This window comes from Marmota marmota, unplaced genomic scaffold (genome assembly GCF_001458135.2).
Source record: "Marmota marmota marmota unplaced genomic scaffold, marMar, whole genome shotgun sequence".
In the NCBI taxonomy this organism is placed as follows: domain Eukaryota; kingdom Metazoa; phylum Chordata; class Mammalia; order Rodentia; family Sciuridae; genus Marmota; species Marmota marmota.
In genome coordinates, this window is record NW_026000249.1 from 22,953,755 (window position 1) to 22,981,563 (window position 27,809).

At 34.6% G+C, this 27,809-nt stretch overlaps 1 protein-coding gene across 1 annotated transcript; it reads right to left on the reverse strand.

Annotated features, from left to right (window-relative positions):
• Nucleotides 1–27,809, reverse strand: LOC107144179 (transmembrane protein 47). The gene is made up of 3 exons (XM_015487996.2): nt 27,602–27,809; nt 13,102–13,242; nt 1–3,403 (listed from the first exon to the last, which is right to left on the reverse strand). The coding sequence occupies exons 1-3, from the start codon at nt 27,792–27,794 to the stop codon at nt 3,225–3,227; spliced, it is 513 nt and encodes a 170-aa protein (XP_015343482.1). The 5' UTR covers nt 27,795–27,809; the 3' UTR covers nt 1–3,224.

The window sequence follows — 27,809 nt, forward strand, 5'->3', positions numbered from 1 at the left end:
TCAGTGAAACCACTTTTATTTTTATTTTTTTTCCACATAGATAACTTCATGTCAACTACAAAAATCATGAAATGAACTGCTCTTGAAACTGCAAACTCAAAATCACTGGAGTGATAAACAGGTTTACCCCAGATGACTGTTAAAAAAAGTAACCAGGATAACATAAATTCATATTTAAGTAGTAAACATGTCATATATTTAAAAAATAATAAATACAGTATAGCAGTAGAGAAATTAACAGCATAAACAGCATGAAATATATTGTATTTTTTAAGACAGATGAAATTTCTAGGCACAGTTTTAGGCATTAAAGAGGACACAGAGGCATAGGTTAGTGTGTGCTGCTCTGTACAAAAATACAGTCTGAATAAATTACATTGCTAGCCATACAATTAGACATCACTTACCAGTCAATTCATTGCATGTTTAATAATATACAGGTACATGCTATTCCATATATATCATTTATATTTCAAACACATAGGTCTCTCTATTTATGACTTTAAAATTTACATGTTGAACTTACAAAAAGCTAATTACTTGTGCAAGAAATCCGAATAACTAGCCCTGCTGAGTACTTTTATGATATGCATGTGTGTATATATATTATTTCTCTAAGATAAACAATGGGTCTGTGGTTAACAATTTTGCTTATGAAAACATCAAACAAACCTAAAGCCACAAAGACATAATGTTAATATTAAGTGAAAACTTCACTCATGTTTATTCTGATAGACAAAATAGTTATTTCAGATGAGCAACAATTTTCCTGTTGTACTGAGCCTTGTTAATAATGAAACACTCCCAAATATTAGGGATGGTAGAAATATAGCATAGGGCTATAGGGCTCTTACTGGGAAAGGACAAACGTTTTAGAAGAAATCTACTTTTCAATAAATGGCAATTATGTATGCCTCAACCTATAACATATTCTGTCATTCACTATCCAGCTTGTCATACTGACAAGAAAATGAAAAGTTGATTAGACTCTAAAAATGATATTGGTCTAACAGCACACTGCATCCTCCACTAGATCCAAGAAAAGTGCCTCATTGATGTCAGCACCAAAGTACTGTACTTCCATTATTCAGGAATAAAGACTTCTCACAATAGCGCATGTTTAATAGCTGAAATCCCTATCCAAATATCATATTTCTCATACTGCTCTGACAATACACAATTAACTGCAAGATAGTCTGCCCCAGATTTTACTATTTCTCAAGAAAAATCACTTCAAAATACTCTATAATGCTAATACCTTTCTGGAAAATTTCCTCTCATAGTTTCTTATGATTCTTTACAGAATCATACACATTTATAAAGGTTTCTCTCTAGGATACATTTGATCACCTTTGTCTATCACTACTAAACCTAGTAATAATAAACCTGGTACTTCATATTTACTTTTTGATTCTATAGAAAATTCACAAGATGTGGCCTTTTGGTATTTGAATAATAAAATAGTTTTATTTGAGGGGAGGAGGGCTGTTGTTTTGGCAACCATTCTTAAGACAAGCTGAAAGCAGAACTCTGTTCTGGGAGGTAAAGCAAATTATTAAACACTATTTATGTGGTCCTACTTTTAATGGATTTTTCAATACAATAGCACACAGGAACGTTTTAAGTTATTTTTCCAATGCTTCTTTCTGCAGAAGGGCCAAACCAGAACATATTATTTTAGTGTCTTTGTTAACAAAAATAATTATTTATAAGTTTTATAGAATTGTATATTTTATATAAAAATAGGTTCATAATTAAACTATCCAAATTTGTATATTAAACAGAATTAACATAAGCTTGCAATGAGAGATTAGTTGCAAACTTAGTACCTAGTATTGATATTTCCTTCCCTTGAAATAGTCAGTAAATGATTCTCCTAACATAAACCCATCATAATTGTGTGCACAAATCAGCCCATCGGTTAACTTTAGAGGACCAGGTGAAAACCAAACAAATTCTACTCCTCTATCAAGAAATTTATATAAATCTATCACTATTTCTTTTTTTTAAATGAAGACATTTAAAATACTTGCAAAAAATAGCAGCCTTCTATTTTAATGAATTTTACACAAAGTGATCATTCTAATTGCTACTCTCTTTTGAACTACAGTGCTTACAGAAGAATCATTAATTTTAAGATTAACACCATTTCAATTTTTCTTCTTAGGCAATTCTATTAACACTTTCCAGTGAAACAGTACAGAACATAGAGCAAAAGCTTTAAGGTATATGTATTTTTTTTTATAGTAAGTAAGTGTGAATACCAATCTAAGCCTCTTAACAATGTGTACAAGGTTAGTGTTTCAATCCACTTCACTACAGCAAATGGTAATTGTATGTGTAATTAGTAAATGATATGTGGATGGTTATGGAACAACTTATTACCATTTATACTAATGGTTCACATTCTATAAAAATACTTAGTCTTGTTACATATACACAATTGTTTGCTGCAATGTTTCGTAAATGATTTAAAGGGTACAAAAGCAACTCATACATATTTCTTTCTGATTGTCCCAGGGAAAGCAGAGACCCTTAATTCCCCCCCATTCTAGATGGGTCTGAGGCACAATTTCTAATCACATAATGAAAAGCATATGTCTCCAAGTCTTGACTTCCTTCCCAGGGAGATGCTAATTGCCAAAGCATAACCTCCCATTAAAGAGTATTCACTAAGGTGGAATGTGTACCATTAACCAGTTATATTCACAACTCCCATTAGAGGCTGAAGGGCATTCACTTTACAAGAGCTCACTCAAGCAAATAACCAACAGCCAATGTAATTATTGGGTGGGATAAGCAGGTGATAAGGGCTCTAACAGTGGAATCCTTTTCAGTGTACAAAGGAACTTCTAAATGCTGTCTATGCCTGTTGCTCCCCTGCAGGCAACAGGAGACTCAGGCAATTCTCATTCCAACTAGTTTCCCACAATGGTTGCTGTCATACAGACCCTTCACTTTTCAAGAAAAATGACATGAACATATTGGAAGTTTGCAGCATTTGCCTACGTCTAAACAGCTCTCTTAATTTGTGCAGGTCCCTAAAATGGATGTAAAAGCTGGTTATGATGTTGACAGCCAAAAGGCAAAGGATATTAAATCAACTGAGCAAACTGCTTGATGCTCCACAAGTGTTTTAGAAAATAGTGAGTTAGAAAAGATGCAGATGTAAATCTTTTGCTGGATGGTTGCTTTTTCTATTTTTTTAAATCTGAGACTTGGTTTTAGTAGTAGTCTTCATAGTTCTTAGGGTTCAGGCAGTAAAGGATGGCACCCCCAAATGAAAATATAGTTGCACCCCAAGCCAGGCCATAACCCCAGTTGAACTCATGGTAAATTTTCAAGCTCACAGTTTCAATGAACTTGATTGGGTAAAGAACCAGACTGCAAACCTGTAAAACAACTGAAAGAAAAGCAAATAAAAATTAGAAAATGTTATTTACAGGAAATAAAACAACATAAACATATAAATAGACATTTTAATCAAATAAGCATAAAAGCCAAAACACTTAAAACACTGGTTATTCTAGATGGTATATTTCAAAATATTAAGTTTTTTGTTTAAACACTTTCACAATATAGTAAGAATTACCTTATTAATAGTTAGTGAATCACTAGTATTTGAAGAAATAATTGGTACAATATAATAATTTATATGAGAATACAAAGTAGTGATTCTCACCTTAAAAAACACATATATAATTATCACTATGATGGCAAATAGTACTAGTTAAACTGTTCTATTATACAAAACCTGTAAATAGTACCCTAAAAACAGTGACCTCAATGCAAACTTAAACCCTTGTTATTTATTTATGTGCTTGAGGAACTTGGGAATTCAAATTCACTTCTCCTGATGAAACTGGTCAACCAGTTACATTCATTCAGAATTAATCCAAGATATTCCTCTGTTTTCATTGTTGCTTTGCATCCAACTCAGTCCAACACTCCAGAAAGTTCTACCTTGATGTGTTTCCTTCCATTGTCTTGATATAAAACTAGTTTCATTTTTCCCTTTCATTTAGTTCATGCTTCTGATCTTTAAAAAGAGGCTCAAAAATAATCTTTTTTCAAGGAGCTACAACTAATTATACCGTTTCTGTTGGATCTAACAGATTATATTTACACATGTATTTCCCATCTACTTTCTGTCAGTGAAGGCATGGAAGCTAATGTTACTGAAAAACTTGGGATAATGATGGCTACTACAGCAGAGCACAAAATTTAGCTTTTATTTTCTAGTTAGCCCTTAGTTCCCAGCCAGGACCAAAGAGGAAATGTGATGAGTCATATCTAACAAAATAATACATTCCAATTAATCAGGAATGGAAGGGAAGGAAAGTTTTATTTAAAAACTATCTAAAATTAAAATGGCATTTATCCTGTGGATATTTTTATATGGGATATGCTGGATTATAGAAGAGATGGTGTCATCTGTTTAAAATTCCTAACTCCCTATTGGATTCATTATTAAATAACTTATATTTTATTTAAATTGATTGAATGAGATTTTATGGGCTGTATCTGCCTCATTCTCTACTATATGACAGTTTTAACTCTCAAGAAATAGACAATAATCTCCCTAAAAATCTAGGGTACAGTTTATATATAATAGGGATCGGCAAACTACTAGATCTGGTCTAGTGCTTGATTTTTTAAAAACAGTTTTACTGGAATATAGCCATGCTCATCCATTGATATACTGTTCACATTACAATGGAAGAGCTGAATTCTTGCAGCAAAAACAAAATGGCCCATGAAGCCAAAAAAATCTTTGCTTTCTGGACCTTCACACAAAAGAAAAGAGCTAACCCCTGATATATTAAGTAAATTTTTTAGCTAAAATTATTATTATTTAATTCATCCTAAAATACTGTAAATTTCTCAAGTTCAAGAATTAAAATGTTAACAATAAAGGGAACGATTAAGGAATAAGAGAAAAAAACAAATTTTGACATAGTTTTATACATACACACACACACACACACTCATACACACAAACATATACATACATAAAACCTAAGAGGCATACATCTTTTGAAATAGTTTACTAAACTTTTTAAAAAGAGCAACAGTATGGATAACATGTTTAATAATACTGAAATTTTATGCTTTAAAATCCACTCTCATCAATTCTTTTTGCTTGTAAAGAATCATTTTGTCAATGATTAACATTTCTAGAAAAATCTACTTAACAAATATTGATCTCTGGCATACAACTGAAGAATTATAACAAATTCACAAGGACATGATTCCTCAAAAACATTACTTTCTCCAAGAACCTGACTAGGAAGTAAAGGGTCATCTGGAGTCAGATATATAATAATTCCAAACACCTTTGCCTGGTAGCTCAACATTGCTCTAAGCTCCCATCTGTCTGCCACACTTCCAAGTTACTACTGAGAGTGGATGGATAAATAGGTTCACATAAAAAGTGAATCTCTTGATAGCCAAAATAGGAATCACATCCTGGTTTTAGCTTAAAAGACTTAGAAACTAAGGTTTAAGTCATTGTCAGGATTCAGTTGAGAACATATTATATAACCCACACTTCACCTATTTCTAGTGGTACAATCTATATTAATTTAAAAAGTCAGGTGGCTCTGTGCCTTTGTGAGGGAAAAGAGAACCTTCACATTTTAAATGTCTAAAAACTTACAAAAAGTCAATTGCTATCAACCATGAACTACATAAAAAGAAATTCCAAAGTTACTAAGTGTGTTTTAAAAAAGGCATTTCTCCTTTGGTTTCTATACTCTGGTTGCTAGTCAAAATATGGCTGATCCTGCCAGGATATGATTGAGACAGGAATGTGAGTTAGATATAGGAATTCATTTACTCCTTCAATGAATTCATAATTCAATAAATATCTCAATGTTTCTAAAGTAACACAGTTTAGGGCATTATTGATAACAAAGGAGACAAGCGGTTATTGCCACGGGTAGGCAGCTCATTAGTAAATAAATACTGATGACAATGGCAAGTACTTTTAAGAGGCATGAAAATCCAAGAAAGCAGGACCAGTCAGAGGGATTAGTGCTGCTCTTTTAGATCAATAATGAAAAAAGGGAAAAGGCCCCTCTGGGAAGGAACATTTGTGCACAGACCAGAATGGAATGAAATGGAGGCACAAGTCAATATAGTGGGAAGTAAGTGCTGCAGGTAGAGGGCACAGTGGTTGTAGTACAGAGAGAGAAAAGCCCCAGAAGGGCCAGCGGGGACCTACTCACGTTTCATGGATAGCCTTGAGAACCATGATTAGGGGTCTGGATTTTATTCTAAGTGTGACAGGCAGCTGCTAGAGGAATTTGAGCATAGAAGTAATAACTAATCTGAATTATATTCTTAAAGTATTACAATGCTTCTTTGAGAACCAGCCAGTCCCTGGAGTAACGTGTTTACCTATGCTGCTTTTAATATTCATTTCAATGTGTTTTATTTAGCCAATATTTGGCTTCCATGTTATAATATAAAAATACTTTCCTTATAGTGCAAAAGCAGAAATATAATTGCATTAGACTCCAGTGGCATACTTTCTTGAACTGCTTCTTTTAGACCTTTATTGTGTTGAATAAAGCCAGACGTAAATTACCCTAAAATGCTTTATGCCTCTGAAATATTTTACTTTCTCTGGAATCAGAGAAAAATACATGCAATAGAAAAATATGATTCTGTATTGGTAAATAATTTTCTCCATGGATGTAGCTAAAAATGCCTCCTTGTCTTTCATAAATTCTGCAAAGGGAGTGGAGACTACTAGAGTTTAGAATTCAAGAAAATGTCATTAAGACTAAATTTCTATTTTACCATGAATCAAAGAAACTTAATAGGCACTGGCTGTGGTATTCTCTGCACTCTGCCTCACAGACAACATAGGAAGTTATGAAAAATTTCAGAATTTATAAAGAATTTAGGGTTCATTCATGTTTCCCCTGGTTTTGTGAAAAGAGGAAATGAAACTACTGACTAAAAATTATATGGAGAGAAGCATGACAAAGCTACTAATTCATGTGCTTTTACGTGCATATTTCAATATTAAAATATTCAAAACACTCAATATATTGAAATATTCAATATTTTTTTCTATGGGAATATTTCAACAAACATTTATTGGGTGTCCACCATGTTCTAGGTGAAAAGAATAAGAGAGGACCTGGTCCTTGACCTGGACATTTCACATTATGATTTGATTTGTACTTATCTGATAAGTACAAAGCAATGTGTTCAACAGCAGTTGTGGACATATTTGTTTATAATCCATTCAACATGCACTGACCAAGCTCCAATAATATGACAATTACCAATCCTGCTTAGAGAAGGAAGGGAGGGCTTCAGAGTGGAAGCACTGTTTGAACTGGTTCTGGAAGGATGGATAGGAATTGGCCAGAAGAGAAAGATGAAAAGACCCTTGGGAACCAGAAGTGGTTTGTATGAACTCAGAGGTATAAGAGGGTATACCTATAGATAGTTCATGTGGGTAGAATAAAGGATGCATGCACAGTAAGATGTTAGATTCAGATTATAAAAGCCTTAGTGTATCATATAATAATAGACTTGTTTCTCTAGGGAGACATCTGAGATGTTATTTTAATGTAAATGCTGTTGGTGCCCTATCCATATACTCATACTTACCACTTCAGTACATGCCATCTTGTACATGCCATTCAGTACATGCCTTCAAATTGTAAGCACTTGAATTTCTTTGCCTAAATTTCCTCTGGCCACTAAAGCTACTTTGCCTGTCTGAGGGGTGGATCAGAAGTTCTAGAAAATAAACACTGCTATCCCTCAATCACAACTAAGCCCCTTCCCACTGACTTGCAAAATTTGGTGTACAAACAACCCTGCTCCCTAGTTCCCCAGTGAGGTAACAACTTCTCCAGGAAGATTAAGCTCCAGCTGCTTCTGCTCTGAGTGACAACTGGCTTGGTAATGTTCCCTTTATTGGCTGCCTTCCCAACCCCGTCTCATTTTCCATATCCCTTACCATACCCCTTACCATACCCCTCATTTTAACCTCCCGAATAAAGTATTTATATTTGATTCCTTGTCTTGGGGACTGCTTCTATGGAAACCAAAGTGGTAAATGATGAGACTAGATTTCAGAAATATATCAGTTGTTTTTGTGCAAGACAGACTAAATGGGGAAGACAATAGAGAAGGAAGGGGGCATAATGTATCAGCCAGGCCTAGGTACCTGTGTGCAGTGATAACTAAGGTGGTATCAGTGGAAAAGAAAAGCCAGAGAATATAAAGAAAGACTATAAGAAAGAACTGCAAAACTAAATTCTAGGAAAAGGAAAAGGAGTCACAGACATTTTAAGTCAGATATTGGTATAGAAAAATAAAAGGAAGTAGAGGGAGGCAAAATTTGGGAACGGAGATGTGTCACTTGAGGAACATATGTAGCTTCAACCAAGCGGTGTTGGGTGGTGTTGGGCTGGGGTGTTGTGGCTCAGCGGTAGAGTGCTTGCCTAGCACATGCAATGCCCTGGGACTGATCCTCAGCACCACATAAAAATAATTAAATAAAATAAAGGTATTGTGTCCAACTACAATTAAAAAATAAATATTAAAAAAAGACTGAAAAAAAATAATGGTGGTGTATGAAGACAAGGTGCAGACTTAGGAGAAAATTAAGGCAGAATTGACAGGCCTTTCTAGCCAGGTCCCTAAATACAGAATTTACATAAAGTAAATGACAATTTAAAGAGTAAAGAGATTTGTCCATGAAGAACTGATATGAAGCTATCAATTTCTTTAACTTATAACACCAAAAGTAGTAGTAGTCTATGAAATTACTTATTGGGTAGCGACACCATAAATTATAGTAGCCAAAGTGTAGTTTGATATTGGTACTTGGAAAGTAACATGGAATCTAAAGAACTGTGAGTACAAAGTCCTTTGAAGTTTGAAATCTAAGTTGACTTTTCTGCTAAAATCTAGACTCCAAGTGACTCTAGCCATCTTGTATTAACTTACAGGCTAGTAAGGAGAGGTGTAAACCATAAGCCTCTAATTAGAGACAGCTCAGAAATAGAAGTAAGTTGCAGGACCCTGGAAAAAAAAGTTACCATTCCACATAAATAATTATAGGAGGCTTTTATAGATACAACAAAAAGGAAGCATCTTTAATAAAATAATAATTGGAGATTATGTTATTAAAATCTGAATCATAAGAGACTAAAAATATTCTGTAATTTGTATTAATAAGGCTTTGGGGAAAAAGAAAAACATCCTAAATCCCTGTGGGGAATAAAAATGATCTCTAGCCAGTTCAAAATCAGACAATAAAAGAAGAGATCCAAGAAAGACAATCACTCCAATTTTACCAAGTTTTTCATTAAGAGAACTGGGTGCCAGTTTTCAGAATCGTATCATATCCTGTCATTGAGAGGTATCCTAAAAGAAAATACTGTAGTAAACTGCACTAGAAACACACACAGATTTCATTATGTGCTATAGTTCAGTCATGCTGCACTGATCAGATGGTCTTTATGCCATCTCAAGTTGATGACTTCCTTCAGGTGTTATTCCTGAGATCGAGCAACTGAAGTTATAGGATGGACTCCAATTATAGTACACAGTTGGCAGCTGAATTCAAAATCCAGGTTGATTCTGCTTTGTTTTTTTGCATATATGATTCACACCCCAGTAAAGATGACCGGTCAATTCACACAGATGTCCTGAATGTAAACTCTGGCTCTCCAACTTACCAACTGGATAACTCTGGGATATTACTTTCCCTTTCTGAGCCTGTTTCTTCATAAATAATATGGGGAAAATAAGCATCTAATTTTAAGATTATTATATCAGAAATAGCACATGTTAAAGTGTCTAAGACTGTGGCATATGGTAGATGCTTAGATTATTATTATTATTATTATTATTATTATCATAGATAACATCTGGTTCTGAAATCTAGATTTCTAGGACTGGTAAGAGAGTTATAAAAAATGGGGCAATGGTTTAGAAAGGCTGTAATGATGGCTTGCTCTTGCTCTGCTACCAACTTTTCAAGCAGCTAACAAGCTCCCTTGACCCTTGTGGTAATGAAGGACTTCAAGACAAAGAGAAGATACAATCTTTAAAATTCCTTTGCCTGTCTTTATGAGATTTAGTCATCAGCTTTCAGGAAAAAATCCTTAGAATTTATTATCTAATGTTAAGATATTATATTTGCATACTATAGGTGTCTGACATTTGTTAATGAATGAATAAAATTTTAAAATGAAAACAATCACTTTGATAATTATTACTAGCTTTGTGGTCATATGAAAGTTGCCACTTCATAAGTTCCAACAATAGAAATGTTTTTTAATTACAGTTTCTTGTTTACATTTTTGTATTTCCCCACTGGATTATAAGCCACATGACTTAGTCATCTTTTTAGCATTTATTCAGAAACGATTTACTGAGTGCATCTGAGTACCAGGCACAGCACATGGTACAGAATTAACTATGTAACTCTGGACAGAGATGTTTCTAAGTGCCAGTGATATGTCTGTATTGAATTTATGTGCTACATGTCTCAGCAAAAGATGAAAAAAACATTTCTTTTTTGAGATAGGCATCATTCTCTATGTGTGTGAACACCAAAATAATGCTTATTGTCACAAAGATTTAGGCTATTTGGAGAAGGAAACATTTTGAAAAGAGAAACACAGACCATTTACAAGTAGAACAAGATTTGTAAAAGGGGAAAATGGCCTGAAATACACATTTAGAAAGAATCACTACTTAAATGCATGTTTAATAAGAGGCAAGAAAAATAGACAACCATAACTTTAGCTGGCATTGTTTCAAGTAGGCAGATTATCTAACTTTTCCAATCTTAAGCATAAATCAATAATAGATTATTATGCATAATGAATATCTTTCTTATCCAGAGATCAGCTGCAGGCAATTCTTTAATGCTCTTAAAATGGAAGAGAGAAACCTTTATGTGACATGTTACAACAGCCAGTGAATTTTATCTTATATGTACAATGAACACTAAAATAATGGTTATTTCAAAATATGTCCATAATCACACTGTCAAATGATAAAAGAGTAAAATTAAATCTCAATATATGTACATTTAAAAAATATAGTAGTATAATGCTCATTTTAGGTCTCAGAGGGTAGAACAACACTATGTGAATTCCTCTCATCATTTTATATTTTAATAATATATGTAGTAGCTAGAGCTAAATCAAAATATTTATTTCAGCTAAATCTATTACCTTTTACTTATATTCATTTACAATGTATTTTCTATTACAACAAGTACTTATTTTCACAAATTTTTCTGTATTTGTAAAAATACAGATATTTTTAGGAAAAAAAATCTGGAAACTTCCAGTTAATATTCTAAACATGTTTATAAGATATGGTATCAACAATGAACTTTTTGAGACAGAATTCCATTTCAAGAATTGTATATCATTGAATTTATCACGAATACTCTTATAATCAATTATCTAATTATTATGTTACTAAATCCTATCTGCAAAGATAGACATGATAAAATTGATATATCTAAATTATTTCATTCTAAGACAGAAAAAAAGTCATGGTAAATCCATGAACCAAGAAATAGATTAGAAAATAGTGATAGATCTTTAGGAGAACCTTCATGTTGTACTAAATCATTCACAACAGACTCTCATTACATGTGAGAGTAATAAAGTAATGATTACTATGGTCACTTCCTAAAACTTAAAAATGTTTCCTGTAACGATGCTTTCTAGGCTATTAGACAGTATCCACGGTGATATTCTGGACAATTTTACAGTTGTCTTAATACAATGTTTCTATAACAGGTACCCAAGGAATAGTTCAATGAATGTGCGAAGGAGTCAGTAATGAATAAACCTTAAACTAGTTTAAATAAGTCTTAAACTAGTTTAAGATTCAGTAGCCTTCCAGCCCCAGCTCTGTCAGTAATTATTATGTGATTTTTTGTTTTTGAGAAAAAGGAAAAAGAAGGTTTATTTCTTTGCTAGCAAAGGAGAAACACAGGGGACTCCTGTCCCATAGGCTATGAGTCTACTACTATGTGATATTGAGCAAGTCACTTAAATATATGAATTTGATGTACTTCTGAATTTCTTCAGCCCTTTAGGCCTTTGTTTTTATGACATTGACATTCTGACCATTCTTCATGGGTATAAGAAAATGAAGACAAACAGCAGGGGGCAGCAAAATACTTTGGATTTTACATTTTTAGCTCCAAGTACCCTTCAAAAAATCTGAGAAATTTAATCTATTCCAACCTTTAAACAGCTTTTAAAAATCCATCTAACAGCCTAGATGATTCTGTCAGTGTCTTCATTATTGACAGTCACAGGGGCTTATTTTGCAGTCTTCAAATCAGATATGATTGACAGGGTAAATTGAAGGCACCACAAGAATCTTTCAGTTTAAGTTGAAAAGAATAATATATTCAAGGATATTATTATAAATGAAAATTAAAACTCTCATCAAATAATATACTGGGCTTTTAGTCCACAAGTCCCTTTTCTACACAGTTCTCTTGCTTTTTGGTTTACCTTGGTTGATGTTTTAATTCAAGCTACACATCACAGAAAGACGGTTGTTAAATAAATGAACATACAATTGGCTTCATATAATTAATTTGCCTGATGGTTCCAGGTTATGTGGTGATTTTTCAGTATAACCATGGTTACTTCCAAAGAGATGTATGATTTTTGAGGGTGCACATTTTGGAATTTTTTTTTCCAGTTTCATGTCAGAAAAAAAAAAAAAATGATGCTGCCTTAAGATCACCAAGGGGGCAGTATAAAGGAGAAAAAATGGATGTAAAAAAAGACTTGGTAAATACATCTGCTGTAATTCCTAAGGCAACATCCCTGACAAGATGTATTATTTATTCACATTTGAGTTCAAAGTTTAGAAGTTGCCACTGTGCTCTATGAAATGCTTAACATGCTAAAAACTGATAATATTATGTCTTCAGCCCATTTACCTTAAAATATAACAAATGTTTCTCAATTTTTATGTCATATAGCAAATGTATACTGCTTCTGTATGAGAAGAGATGATGGCAGAAAAGTTCTTGAAACTTTAATACTGGTTTGGAAGTATGAATATATTTACCTGCTGCAAAAAGCATGACAGCAACAGGTCTGTAGAAGCGCCTTCGAGATCCCACGCAGATAGAAATCAAACCCACCAGGAATGCAATGAGAATGATGGCAGCACCACCCAAGAGTAAAGCCAGAGTAGCAATCTGCCAGTCTGGAAAGGAAAAAAAAAAAAAGAAAGGCATTGCTTTTAAGCATTAAGTCCTCAAAGAATCAACAGAACTAACTTAGCAGCCTTCACCTTGCTGCAGGTTCAACAAATGTGATTTTACTGCACGCTAAGCATCCTCTGGGGTTTGAAATGTTTTGCAACAAAAATTAATATTAATGTCTTTAGTCAGAAATGGCTCCTATGCTAAGCTCAGCAGAGTTTTTAGACTAGGGGTTTGCCATGCTTTTCTTCCAAGCACTCTTATTAAGCATCCGTGTTAAATTGAGTGTCCCCTCCATGACCTATTTTCAATATTATTAAGATTTAAATTTTTATTGATCTATAAAGCTCACAAATCTTAGAGAAAAAAATAAGGATGAGGATTAGTAATATATATGTATACTAATGTAATGACCATCCAGATTAATGAACAAGAAAGTTTCCATGTCCCTTCCCAGCCAATAACCACCATCCCACCTGGGTTAGTGATCACATCTATCACCATGGATTAGTTCAGTTTGCCTGTTTATAAATAATATTATAAACACTTTTGTGTGTGACTTTTAAATCTCTGAAATTCATCCATGTGGTTGTGTGTGGCAGTAATACATTCTTTTTTAGTGCTGTTCCTTCTTAGAAAGCCTTCTTTGACCTCATAAAAATTCTCCAAGTTTTTATTTGCCTTCCCTCAACCACTAAAACAATTCCCCAGCCAATTAACTTCAGGAGGATTTGTTGCTGTTTGTTTGTCCTCTCTTTTATTTCATTCTTATCTCACTCTCGGATTTACTACTACAAGAATAGTTTCTGAAATTAGGTTATTCCTACGGAGCGAGAATGGACTAAAAAATGGCTGCAGGACCCCTCTCTCTTCATGCACAGATGAAACAGCCTATATTGACCACTTAGTATATGCAAGCATTATGGACACATCAACTGAGTCTCCCACACACTTCGTAAAAAGTAAACCTCAATGAATGTTCTCATTTCTTACAAAAAATAAAGAAGTAGTTGTAGTATGACAGAAAACTGGCCCATTTTCCTTTCCTAAGGAAGGTAGAATGTTCTCTCAGAAGAAGCAATGTGAAATTATGAAAGCACTACTCAAGTTAGCAAGCATTACACTATACAGTGGTGGTTCTAAGTCCCAGACTGCCTCTTCTGGCCCTTAGTTTAATGAATATGTAGGAAATGCAAATACATTTTAATCTATTGTTAAATTGCAACATATTATAGTCAAAGTACAGACTCATGATATTTTGATGCTTTCTTTTAAAATTATCCTTCTAAAAAGCTTCCCAAGTAGTCAGGCATGGTCGTGCACTCCTACAATACCAGCTACTTGGGAGGCTAAGACAGGAGGATCACAAGTTGAAGGGCAGCTAGACAAATTAGTGAGACCCTGTTTCAAAATTAAAATATAAAAAAGCCTATGAGCATAGCTGGGTAATAGAGTACTTTCCTACCATGTGTGAAGCCCTGGAAAACACCAGAAACACAGAGAGGGGATGGGGGGGTGCACGTGGAAGTGGAGGGAAAGCTAACTTCCAAAGTATACTTTTCCACACTCTTTCCTAAGAAATCCTAATTTTTTTTTCACTAGTACTTAACTAGAACTTAAATAGCAATCAGGAAATAAATAAACAAGGGGAAAATAGAACAAATCCACACTTCTTAAAATATAAAGATGAATCACAAGAAAGTAGAAAGCAGTTTTATGCCATCTATTTGTAAGAAAGTCATATAACTTCAAACAAACGTGTATCTGGCTTTTAACTAGAAGTTAAAAGGATAGCCATACTATGGCTTTTTCATTCCCAAACAGCATGTAGCTTTGAATTAAAAAAAGCCAGAAGAATAATCCTTACACTTGGAAGCCTCTAAATTTCTTTGGAAAAGTTTATACATAGCACATTATTTAATATATTGGAAATCCTTCTGAAAACTTGTGTGTAAATTGAAATTTCTGAAAGAAAAAAAATCAAAGTTTAATTATATCAAAGCATAGAGGGTACAAAGAAAAGAATAAAATCTACCCATCCATCCATCCATCAATGTAATTCCTGGAGAGTTCGGTAAGAACACCTATGCTAGATATTCTTTTAATTATCTACTACTTTTATAAAATGATTATTATTTAACAACTTTTAATAAATTACTTTATGTAGATTTTTTAAAGTGTTAGTTTCATTTAAACTAATATAAAACTAAATCTCTACCCATTTAAAAATATCTTAAAATAAAACTACAATTAGTTGCTTTTTCCTGATAAGCTCCTTTTCATAACTCAACATGCATAAAATATAATACATTTGACTATTTTCACTTCCTATCCCAAATCAAACAGTTATAATTTTGGCTTCTCCTCTTTATCTTCTTTCTTTCTTTTTTTTTAAAGAGAAAGAGAGAAGAGAGAGAGAGAGAATTTTTTAATATTTATTTTTCAGTTTTCGGTGGACACAACATCTTTATGTTATTTATTTTTATGTGGTGCTGAGGATCGAACCCAGTGCCCCGTGCATGCCAGGCGAGTGCGCTACTGCTTGAGCCACATCCCCAGCCCTCTCTTTATCTTAAATAGGCTCCAAGAATAGCTAAAAACACAATATACAATTGTTTTCATTTTATATAGGTAGACTAAGAAAAAACATCAAACTTTCTCTATAAAGAGCCAAAAAATAAATAATTTTGGCTTTTTGGTCACGGTCTCTGTTGCATCTATTTGACTTTGCCATGTAGCATGAAAACAGCCATACAAAATATGTAAACAAAGGAACATTGCTGTGTTCCAATAAAAGTTTATCTACAAAAACAGGTGGCAGGCTAGTTTTGACCCTGTGGCTGGGTTATTATTTGGTGCTTCCTGGTCAATGTTTCATTTTCAAATGTTCAACTTTTTTTTCCAGGTAAAGGTCTCTCAAATAATAAAAATCACATAATAAAGTCAATTTGGATAAATGAGTAATATAGAGTAAAAAGTGATGTTTATCCAAAATAGCAATAGAAAATAACAACAAAAAGTGCTAAGTTTACACAATGTTAAATTTCCTCCAAATAGCGATACTTTATTTCATATGGAGAACCAATAAAATGCCACAGTAGAAAACACCTGGAAAATAAATGTTATTAAAAGGCACTAGAACCTTATCAGGAAAGGAATCTCTTATAGCACAGGGAATACTTGTAAAAAGTAGGTGAACATAAGCAGTTCGTGTTTTCTACTAAATGTTCTATATATTTAGTATTGAGATTGTTGCTAATAAGAAAGTCACTCTAGATACAATGTCAACAAGGACAGTCACAGAAAAGCTGTTTTATTTTCCAAGAGAGACTAGAAATGTCCATGAATGCCACTGTCCTAGCCAGAAGCTGTGCTTAGACTGGACTACTGAGACTATATCACTGATGGACAAGTGCCAAGTTTTAGCATTATTGTCATATACACTTGGAAGGACTAAGGCTGTTTGTGTAGGACTAAAACTTTAAATAGCTGCCTACCTTAGCCTCAATTAGAAAGCAAAGAATTTGGTTAAATATGGCTATCATAGACAAGGAGGCCTAGGGTGCTTTTCAAGGTTCAGCCTAGGCATTTTGGAGCTGAGAACACGGTTTGTGGCATCCTGTCTCTTTGAGAATATAAGCAGAATTCACTGTTTAAGCATTAGAGTCAGCCTGACAGGTGAACACAAAGTCAGAAACTGTGTAGATTGGATGGTTACTATTTCCTTTTTCTTACTGAACAAGACTAGGATATGGGGGAAAAAAGTAAAACATACTTTAATGATACCTAGCACTGGCCATTAAAATAATAGACTGGGCTTCCCATCACTCAATCAAAGCCCAGTACTAGCTTTAGCAAGAATATGTACATATAAAATGTTTTATTATATTCTACAGGACTTGGAGAATTTTACAGAAATATTATATCTCTACCCAAAGGGTTTCTCCATTAAGGTTTGCATGCAAATATTTGCTATCTCATATTCAGTGTTTGTAAAATAAATTAAAATTATGATATACAATTCTTAATTTTCAGCCCCATTTCTTTAAAAAGTCGTGTATCTTAATTTCTCATCATCAGTTCATTTCTATACCAGTCTTAGTCCCCCAATGAAAGTCCTCACAGTATTTAGTCAGATGAAGTGTTAAGAGTCCTTAGAGATTTATTACTCTGCATTAGTTTTCCAGTTTTGTAAGTGATGTACTTATACTATAGTAAAGCAGTAAACATAATCCAGCCTTGAACAACTTCAATAGCCGTGGTGCTGTTTTACAAATTGCAGTGTTCTGCACAATTAAAACTGGCCATTGTTCAATGTTAGGCCAGTTGATCGGAAATCTAAATTTGTTATCCAAGATGTAGGTGAGCAGGTGGTAATCAGTTTTGAGGAAATAATGTGCTGCCTTGGTTTATAAGCTGGTGAGGGCTCAGATGGGCAGGGTAGCACGTTTTGGATCTGGAAACCAAATCTGAAATGAGGCTGCCATATTACATGTCAGATTCCCTCAAGATTATTTTGGCAAAACTGACAGTATCACACTGGAGGCTTTGGAACTGAACCTAGAGAAGCTGACGTTCAAGAAAAGTACATTTACATGTATTCCCCCACGGTAATAAGATAAAAACCAGGCCATCCCTATATAACATTAAATTTAACATTAATATGCAACTCAGGAACTAAAGTAGAGTCCTCTTTCAAGGTATTTGTATTAGCTGGCATCAGAGTTTTCTATGTCTGTAAATGCTTTAGTATTCTGCAGAATTATGCTGACTTACTTAGTATAATATGTGAGACTAGGCTGAAATAGCCACTGTATTATGAAAATTCTATGGGCTGCATTAAAAATCTTTTTTTTCCTTGGGGAATTCACAGTCAAAATTCACTTACTTTAAGGAAAGGCAAAAATCTTAATGAGGGTACATTTTCCACATTTTGAAGCCAAAGTCAGAGCATCACACACCAGTGCCTAAAGCTTTTCTCCTCCATCCATCTCGTTTCCAAACATTTAACTTACCAAACACTGGCTAATTTATTTATTTCTGTAGAATTGTTTATATGCTGAGATTAGTTCTACTATATGTAAATCCCTAAGCACACAATTGCTACTTCTTTTAGGAAATTAAATATGATTAAAAATAAATGAAAAAACAGTTTTTCTAACCTTTTAAATTCAAGTTCCACTGTTTGTGTGGATGATAGTTCCTTCAATGTATTCATGGTTTTAATGGATGATTCTCACTTCTGTAATTCCCATTACAAATCAAAACATGAATTTTAAAAAAAGGTTTATAATCACATTCAAATTTGTCAGATAGGCACTAGTATCTTCATCTTTGAACCCCCCAAAGGAAATTACATTAATTAAAATACTATTCATAACTACAACTACAATTACTCACTAGATCATCTCTATCTTGACACCACTCTTCACAAGGTATCCACAAATTCTCTCTAATTCACCTAATAAAATGGACAATTTTTACTCATTTCAAGCAAATATTCAGTTCTTCTAAATAACTTTATTATCACGTAAGACATATTTATAGCAAAACATTTCCATTTAATTGGTGAGAACTTAGAAAGCTAATTCTGTATTGTCAATCTGTTTCTATCATCAGGAACTGGAAATAATTAGGATGCTATTTGTTTAAGGGGGGGGTCTTGGTTACAGAATAATACTTCAGACTTACATTCCCCAAATTATCCATGTCTTTGTCCCAACCAGCTCATTTTGTCTGAAAGTATTTGATTATTTTCATCAAATGCAACAAGATTTTATTTTAGGATTAATGCTACATTACATCTGATTTTGGCTAGAAAGGCCATATACTCAAAAAAATTAATCAAAATGAAAATATTATTTTGTGTAAAAGGAAGGTGATTATAGACTTAACAGTCTAACTCCAGAATTATCAAATGATATACTTAACTTTTCCAAGTTAGTCCAAACGTGGCAAATGAAGTGGAAAACTGAAACAATTACTGAGGCAGTTTAAACGTTGTTTTCTTGGCCAAGTTGCATTTAAACCTAAATCCATCAGTGTTGCATTAATTTTCCACTATTTCATTATATGGACACAAACAAAGGCAGCCAAGAGAAGAATTAGGATTCCAACTTTAATAATTAAAAGTCTTATCTCTTTTTTCCTCAAACAGATGATATTAAAATAACACTTTTTTCATGCAAACAAATTCTTAAGGCAAATAACTATTTGTATTTGATAAAATGGCAAACAATATGGATACCATGTACACTGTGCTGCACAAAATGAAGTGGAGTATTGTAAACGCAGCTGCTTTAGATACCCATGTTAACCAAGTTGGCAACAATTTTGAGTCCTTCTCTTTAGGCCCATTCACAAAGCAGGAGTGTATCAAAAGTACAGTGTCAACCTGATTTTAAGCTATTTTAAGGCAACCATTCAAATGTGTGACACAGCAACTCTAATGACCAAACTGCATGTCAATTTTGCCAAACTTTTGGAAAATCCTTGCTGTCGAAACTGCCAGACAGGGTACTAGTTTTTGACCCATGACAATTTCAAATCTGCTTCATAGAATTTATCTTAGAAAACTCAGTGGAAATGTAGTTTATAATCTAAATACCACAAAATATCACCCTCCTCCAATAAAACTACTATATACAGAGCTTAGCAAGGAACCTGCCATTAAAGCATGTTATAGTATTTAGCCATAAAGAAAGATACCATCACCTCTAATGACTGTTGTTTCTTACCATGAGCTATGTTACAAAGCTTTCACTATCATGTGATGATAATATTACCTAATGCGTACTGGTATATCTCTATAGTAATTTCAGAACATGGTATTTCTATATGATTGTGATGGGTTCGGTATACTAAAAATTGTTTCTTTCCCACTGATTGAAAAAACCCTAAGAGGGTTACAATGTGAAAACTTACTTATTTAGAAAAGCAGGAAGAAGAAAACCCACACCAGGAATAAGAGTGGGTGACCTTCCTCTAAGTAACTAAGATGCTTTTGTGATGGATTTGGGACAGCTAATAAGCAAAAGCGTACACAGCCAGAGAGCCATCTACAGTCAGTATTAAGACACCTCTTTAGTAAATATGGAATGATAAAATGGGCAAGCATTTGCCAGCTCCTTCTTATACCTCTCCATAGAAGTAAAACTTCTATTGCCTTCTTTGTAGCACTTTGTACATTTATTTCATTAATTTGTTTACAAGATAACATTTGTTTTATTCATCCTCTTCTCTCAGCACAGAACTTTGCATACAAACTGGCTGTGTACCAGGATCATGTCTATCTGTTGCTAGAAAATTAATGTGTTTCAGTGAAATTAACTTCCTGGGTACATGTGAGAAGACAGGCAAATGGAGACAAGTCATTTCTATTTATGTCACCCAGTCGTGCTAAGAATAGATTCCAGGTTTCATTCACAGATCACCATGGCAGTGTTTTGGTGCATGTTTGGTTTAGGAATCTGAAAAATGAGAGTGTTAAAATTCTTTAAAAAAAAAAAAACTTGTATTTTTTGGGGGGGTGTCCTTTTTTTGTACAGAAAATGTGATTTGTAGGTCCCAACTTCTATTTTTCCTATATTATTTTATCTAATAAACATACATTTGAATGCACAGTACCAATATTATCCCAAAACATGGCTCATTTAACTATCATTTTAAGCCTCATAGTAGTTAATAAGCAGATAGATACCAAGATGATATACTTGATGTTTCTGGGTTCTTTGGGAGACATGGATGTCTCGTATTTTTTTAAATGGCAGTCTTTGGTGCCCAAGGCAAGCTTAGAATAGGATAGAAAATTGATGATCTACTAGGGTCTCCAGATCTCACATAAACTTAGGAGCAAAAAGGCTAAAGAGAAGTGTCCTTGTCTACATTTCTAGGGAGATGATCCAATAATTTGCGAAGACTGGTAAAATTTATCTGTCAGTGCCTTTGACATGTAAGGCAGAAATTCTGCTTAAAGAAAAATCAATCTCTTTTGATAAATTACTATATATTTTTAATAAAGTCTGAATGCGATAAGTTGTCAAATGAAAATTTATATTCACTTCATCAATTCAAGATACTTACATGGCTGACTTCAACATACTTGTGGAATTCATTTTCAACTGAAAATTAAGCTGTTTTATAGTATCCCATTATGGAAAAACTTAAAGCAAAAGAGTGCTTATTAAATAATTTAGCCATGATAAAAAATTAAATTTGATGATTAAAAAAATCTAACTGATTTATCAATATATGCAACTGTACCTATATTTATTTGAGAACTTTAAATTCTATGTAAATTTCAAATGAAATCAAAATATGCCTATTAATCTTATGAAAAGTGGATATTTCGCAAGTAGTCCTTAACCTCTTCATCAAAAATTCCATATTCAATGGTCCTTCAAACACCAGGAGACAGTTATCTACAATATTACAGAAAAATGTGAAAACTGACCCTGTAAAAATACTATGGCTGGGCTGGGAATGTGGCTCAAGCGGTAACGTGCTCGCCTGGCATGCACGGGGTGCTGGGTTCGATCCTCAGCACCACATACAAACAAAGATGTTGGTCCGCTGAGAACTAAAAAATAAATATGAAAAAATTCTCTCTCTCTCTCTCTCTTAAAAAAATACTATGGCTAAGTGCAATCTCTCTGTTGAGTCTTTAACACTGTATCCTGCTTCATTTTCCTTATTGATGCAATACATGTGATTTGACTAAATTATTTACAAAATCCTTTCTACTCTGTGCTATGATTCTGCAATTCAATACATGGCAATTATCTTGAGAAGAATTATGCTATTAAAACAAAAAGGAAGCAAACAAAAACAACTCTGCAGCTTCAATACCTCTAAAGCACTGCAAAACTTGACTCTTGTCTACAATTTTAACATTTTAATGCTCCTGTTCCAAGCATCTCATCAGATACACACAAAACTTTCTTAGAAAATGAGCAAAATGTTATTACATAACACAAAGTAACAGATTACAGTACAGATTCCTAATCAGTTGAGCCTTGGTTATCTAAAACCACAAACAAAAAATGGAAGGAGATATATCTTTTATTTCTGTCTGTCTGTACTTGTGGACAGGTTAGGCTCTTGAGTTCATTTCATCCCAAATCCTAGTGATCCCATGCAAGTGACCAATCACTAAAGCCATGTACTGGCTGAAGGCAGAAATTATGTGGTTGTTTTCTTTCTTCAGAGGTAATAAAGAATGAAGATTTGCAGCTAGACTCGGTGTCAGATGGATTGCATGGTCGGTCCATCAAGGGGTAAAGTCTAATTCTCCTCTCCTTGAACCCGAGCTTGACTACAGGGCTCCTTCAAAAGGATCAGAATGTGATAAAAGAGATGTGTGATTTGCCATGCTAGTTCAATGGGGCAGGTTCTCTTAGGAATCTTGTTCAGGGGAAAATCACTCATTATGTAAGTCTAACTATCCTAAAATCCCCATGTTAGAAAGAGTTCCTATAGATGCTTTAGTTAGAGTTCTAGTTGAGGCTACCCTTCCAGTTATTTACACCAAGGTGACAAATCTCTGAGTAAAACTATTTGGAAAAGGTTCTACATTTCCAGATGTTCCATTCCCAGGTCACTAAAGTCATCCTTAGGTATGGCTCTGGATATCTTGGATCAGAGACAAACCATCTTTATTATGCCCTATTTGAATTATTGACCCACATAACTAATGAACATAACAAAATGATTATTGTACAACACTAACTTTTGTTATGGTTAGCTTCCTAACATTAGCAATTGGAATACTCTTGGCAAATCTTGTCTCTACAGCCAATCAATTGAGATCTTAGTAAATTCACAAAAAGTTCCTGGTATTCTCAACAGTGTTTAGGAATTACATTAGCCACTATGCAAGTTTATGACATTGGGAATAATCATAGTATGTGGGTAGAAATGAATAATGGTTTTGTGATCATGACATACCAAGAATATTATTAAACACTAGGTAATACATATCAATATTTAAACTTGAAATTAAATGCAATGAAAAGAAATTTTACTATTTAAGAGGGAAAAGACCTCCTAAATCACCGAGTCTATTTTTCTACATACATGATATGAAATAAATAGTTTCATATATTTAATCTTCATGACAAATCATTTGAGAACTTATATAAGTTGTATTCAGTCACACGGTTGTTAAGTGGCCAAGTTCAGATCAGTTAGAACCCAGAGTCTCATGTATTCTCCATAGTAATACTCTCTGTGCTGCCACTGGATTATGTTATGATTTAGCATAGTTCATATATAAGTTTGCTGTGGTATTCAGGTAATCAAGAGACTTATTTTGAAACATCTACAACCATTTTGACTAATATATCTAGTAGTACTGGCTGTATCTATAGTCTTTCAAAGGGTCTTACATTAAACAGAAACAAAGAAATTCCTCCAATGTATTACTGACAGCAGATAAAATCTATTGCTTGAAATATGCTTTTGTTTGTTTTTGTTTTGATATGTTTTATCAAAGGCCAGGCTTTTCACACACCCATCAAATCCCTTTGCTGCCAAAGACTGATCTAAGTGGCTCCCTGGGGATTATAATCCTTCTATGAATGTGAGCAAAAGAGGAATTATATTTGCCCACAAATTAAAATGTCCTTTGTAAAAGTTAATCTGGGGAATGTGAAATTCTAGAAGATATTTTTAAAAATCCTGAAGATCTTGAAATAAGTTACACTTAGTTTTCTCATGTTTATTAGTTGAGAAAGTTGGGGTACTAACTAGTACTGTTAATTTTTCACCATCTGTGCTGTACAGGTTTAATGAAATTGCATTTGTCCTACTTATGTTCTTTTAGAGGAAGTCAGAGGAGGTTTAACTGCAGTGACTTCCAGGTTTGCTGAGCTATGTGTAAACATCCATTAATATCAACTCATTTCAAGTAACAAGATGAATCTTCCCTGGGGCAAATCATATTGTGAGGTTTCCCAATGAAATTCAGTTTTCTGAATTAAGGTACAGATTCAAAAGCATGCACAGATGATACATGTCTGAACTCAGAATCACTGTATCTGAGATCTTTTTAAGAACTGAAGGTGTTCAGGCAGTTCTATTGATCTTAAAGTACCACCTAAAACAGGTTTTCTTATAAATTCCTCAAAGTGGAGTTTTATACTAAAATTAATATTCACCTGTTATTAGCATACGGTACACTGCCATTTCAAAGCTAACAGTGACTCATGTTACAAATGCAGCTATTTTTAGTATAGTGCATGAATGATGTTAACAATATTCCTTGAAAAAGGCATTATTTGATCAAGTACTTTGTGGATAGAAAGATGGATAAATGCACTTGTTATATTCCCAAAGGACTGTCAGTAAAATGTGTTCATTTGGCTATCTGTATGCCCCTGCTTTTTGTTGAGTCAATAAACCATACAGACATCAAAAAATGATCTGCTTCATATGTATAATTTTTAAAAAGAAATTTACGACCACCCTAGAGATTATACAGCACATCTAATATTGAGTTCAGGGCATCAGCCTTCTATGCACACTTGAGTCATCCTATTAGCACTAAGGATTCTCTCACAACTGCTATGGCTGTGAAACCCTAACAACTATATTCTAAAACAAAGTTATCAAAACTAAACAAGAGTAAACAGAAATCTAAAACATTGGTACAACCATGAGTAAGCTTTAAGATTCATTAAAAGGCTGTCCTAAACAGTACTGTGGAAAACCATTCTTAGAAAGGAATTCTGTGGCCAGCAGCCATGTGAGTACTGCATATTCTAAACTTCCTAACAAGCTTACTTTTTTTTTTTTTTCTTTTCTTTTTGCACCACCAATGACAGTCAATAAGTCATTTTCTCATTTGTCTTTTTGGAAAACTTAAGGCCATTGTCTGCACTGTCCCTAGTACACTGAATTACTGAATTAGACGCCAGAGAAAAGCATTCTTGCTGACTGACAACCAGATTACTGGTTCATACTAGAAGTGCTGACGCAACCTTCAGTACACCAGGACACAAGAGGCATGGTTCTGCTTTCGCTTAAAACCATAAAATAGGTTATAAACAGCAAACGATGCATATTTGGTACCCAAATTAAAATGCAAGTTTAAATATAATGGCTTAGGGGAAAGTTTTAGTAGAAACTGGGCCTAACTAGGGCACACTGCCGTCAGAAGAAACATTCCCGAAAATTTCCTTCTGTAAATACAAGCTTGCCTCTTCCCGGCAGTTTTAATTCTAATTAAGACAAAGGTTTTTAATTAAGCCCTGAAGATCCTGGTGTAGGGCCTTCAGTGAAACTGTCCTTGGTGGTTCCTCCCAAGGTAATTCATTTCAAGAGACAAGGAAGTGGATCTCTTACAAACCTTCAGAGAAAGGCATTTCCCTCCCTTCCCTTTAGATACTCTACACAGCAAACAGACTGAAAAACGCTGTCTACCCTTTGGATCAGGCAAGCAAAACATTGCTGGTTTCGATTCTGATGTCCCCCTTTGTTTCAAAAATACTGATAGAAGTTTCAAGTGCACATAACATAACATTTTAAAAAAGAACATTTTGTTAGTGGGGACATGGCAATTTTCCATCTTTTATTTCCTTTCCATCACCCCCCATCACCACCACCACTGTGGAGAGCAAAACTGAACTGCTACTATATCAAGTCAAGAACTTGTTCCAGATAGCCTCCACCAAAACCACCTTCACTTGTTACCCATTCGCTTACAAACTACATTTTCTAAGCTGAAAACTATTTTTTTCCATGAATATATGCATGGGGGTAGAAAAAAGTGCTTGAGGGAGAAGTGGTCAGAAACTGTGCCTGCCTCTTCTTTTTACATTGCAGAGTAAAAATCCACTATATTTGCATTAAGCTTGGGTCTCCTTATTTCTTTGCCTAGAGGAGAAAAAAATGCTGAAATAAATGGGTATGGAGGCAATTAAGGAAAGATTAGCAAACACTGCATACTGCTCAAACAAACTTGAGCTGGCTTCTCACCATTCCCTACATTCCTGGCCAAGAGAAAAGGATAATGGCCTGAAAAGCAAATGGAAGTTGAAGCTGGTTTCTCTAACCTATCTGAAAAGTCTTTATGCAATCAGAGGGCTATTATTTCAGGAGACAGAGAGAAAGGGGCATAAGATTCACGTTGCTAAGGAGACATGCTGAAGCTGGCATTCCTACATAAATTTCCATTTCTATTGAAGAGGGGAAATAAAAGGTATTTTCTCCAAAGTTTATTTGGATCTCCGGGTTACTGAAGAAAGGCATTTTACCGATTTATTTTATCTGTAGTTGTAAACAACCAACTCTGAAAGAATTAAAAGACCTAAATGTTGACCTCCTGCTGCCAACCAGTCCCCTCCTCAGTGAATTAATCAACAAAGGCTAAACCTTTCAATGGGTATTTTGAGGTAAGAGAAAAGAAAAAGCTTTTGTAAACACAAAATTTAATTTATGGAAGGAACTTAACCAAGTGAACTAATCTCTCATATAACAAGAAATGAAAGACAAAAGAAAATCAGATTTTTGTGGCTTTTTGTGCTATTTCAACTTTATTGGAACTTGAAACAGTTCCAGTAAAGCTTTTTAAATGGTTTCAGAGAAGACATGACACTGTCAGGAAGGAATTTAATGTTTCTCAGGTGTGTGTGTGTGTGTGTGTGTGTGTGTGTGTGTAAAAATCACAAGCTCTTGGTCCTCTCTCTATCCCCCATTCTCTGTGCGGACATTCAGCAGCTGAAGAATTAAGATTGGAAAGGGAAGAGTTTGCAGCAAGAAATCGGAAGTGGCAGATTTCGGTTAAGGGCACAATTGGGACGCTGGAGGCAACTAGAGGGTCAGGGAGGGAGAGAATAAAGCCATAAAATCCCCGTGGGGCTAGCAGCTCCAGTGGCTACCTTCTTTGTACTCCACCCCCTTTGCATCCATTTGCAGTTTTCAGAGCTGGCTGAATAAAGCACAACTTTCCAGGCAACTGTGAATAGCTCACAGAGGAGAGAGGAGTTTCTTACAGTGAAAGAAAAAAAAAGGGCAACTCAGAATCAACGACGGTATCACCAAAAAGGGGGGGATTAAGACTGTCTCTCTCCCAGCTTACCATAGCCACCCCAAAATTTAAGGAAATATAATCTGCATCAAAATTCATTCGAGAAAACCCAGATACAGTGGAGCTGAGCAGGCAAAAACGTGGGCTCTAAGAGGTAAACTCAGGCAAATTCCTCTTTGAAAGAAGAAGAAAAACTGAACAGGGAACCCACACATCTTGGGAGTTGGGCGTTTTAGCCCGTTTCTTTTTTAACGGGGGTGTGGAAGGAGTTGCATTTTTTTACACAGCCACATGGTTCTCGCCTTAAACGATAACAATTACCCAAAATAGCATACCTGTTACTCCAGAGCGGGAGGAATGGCCACGGGAGGAGGGAGAGGGCGTGGGACGCCGCTTTAGGCTAGGCGACCTGGAGCCGGGCGGGGAGAGGGGTGCATGNCACCCTGGCGGCTTCGGGCTCTGGCTCACAGTCCTAGAGACTCTAGCTAGTCCTACCCCGCCCTTGATTCTGCACCGGCCGGTGCCCATGCCGGTGCCTCTGCC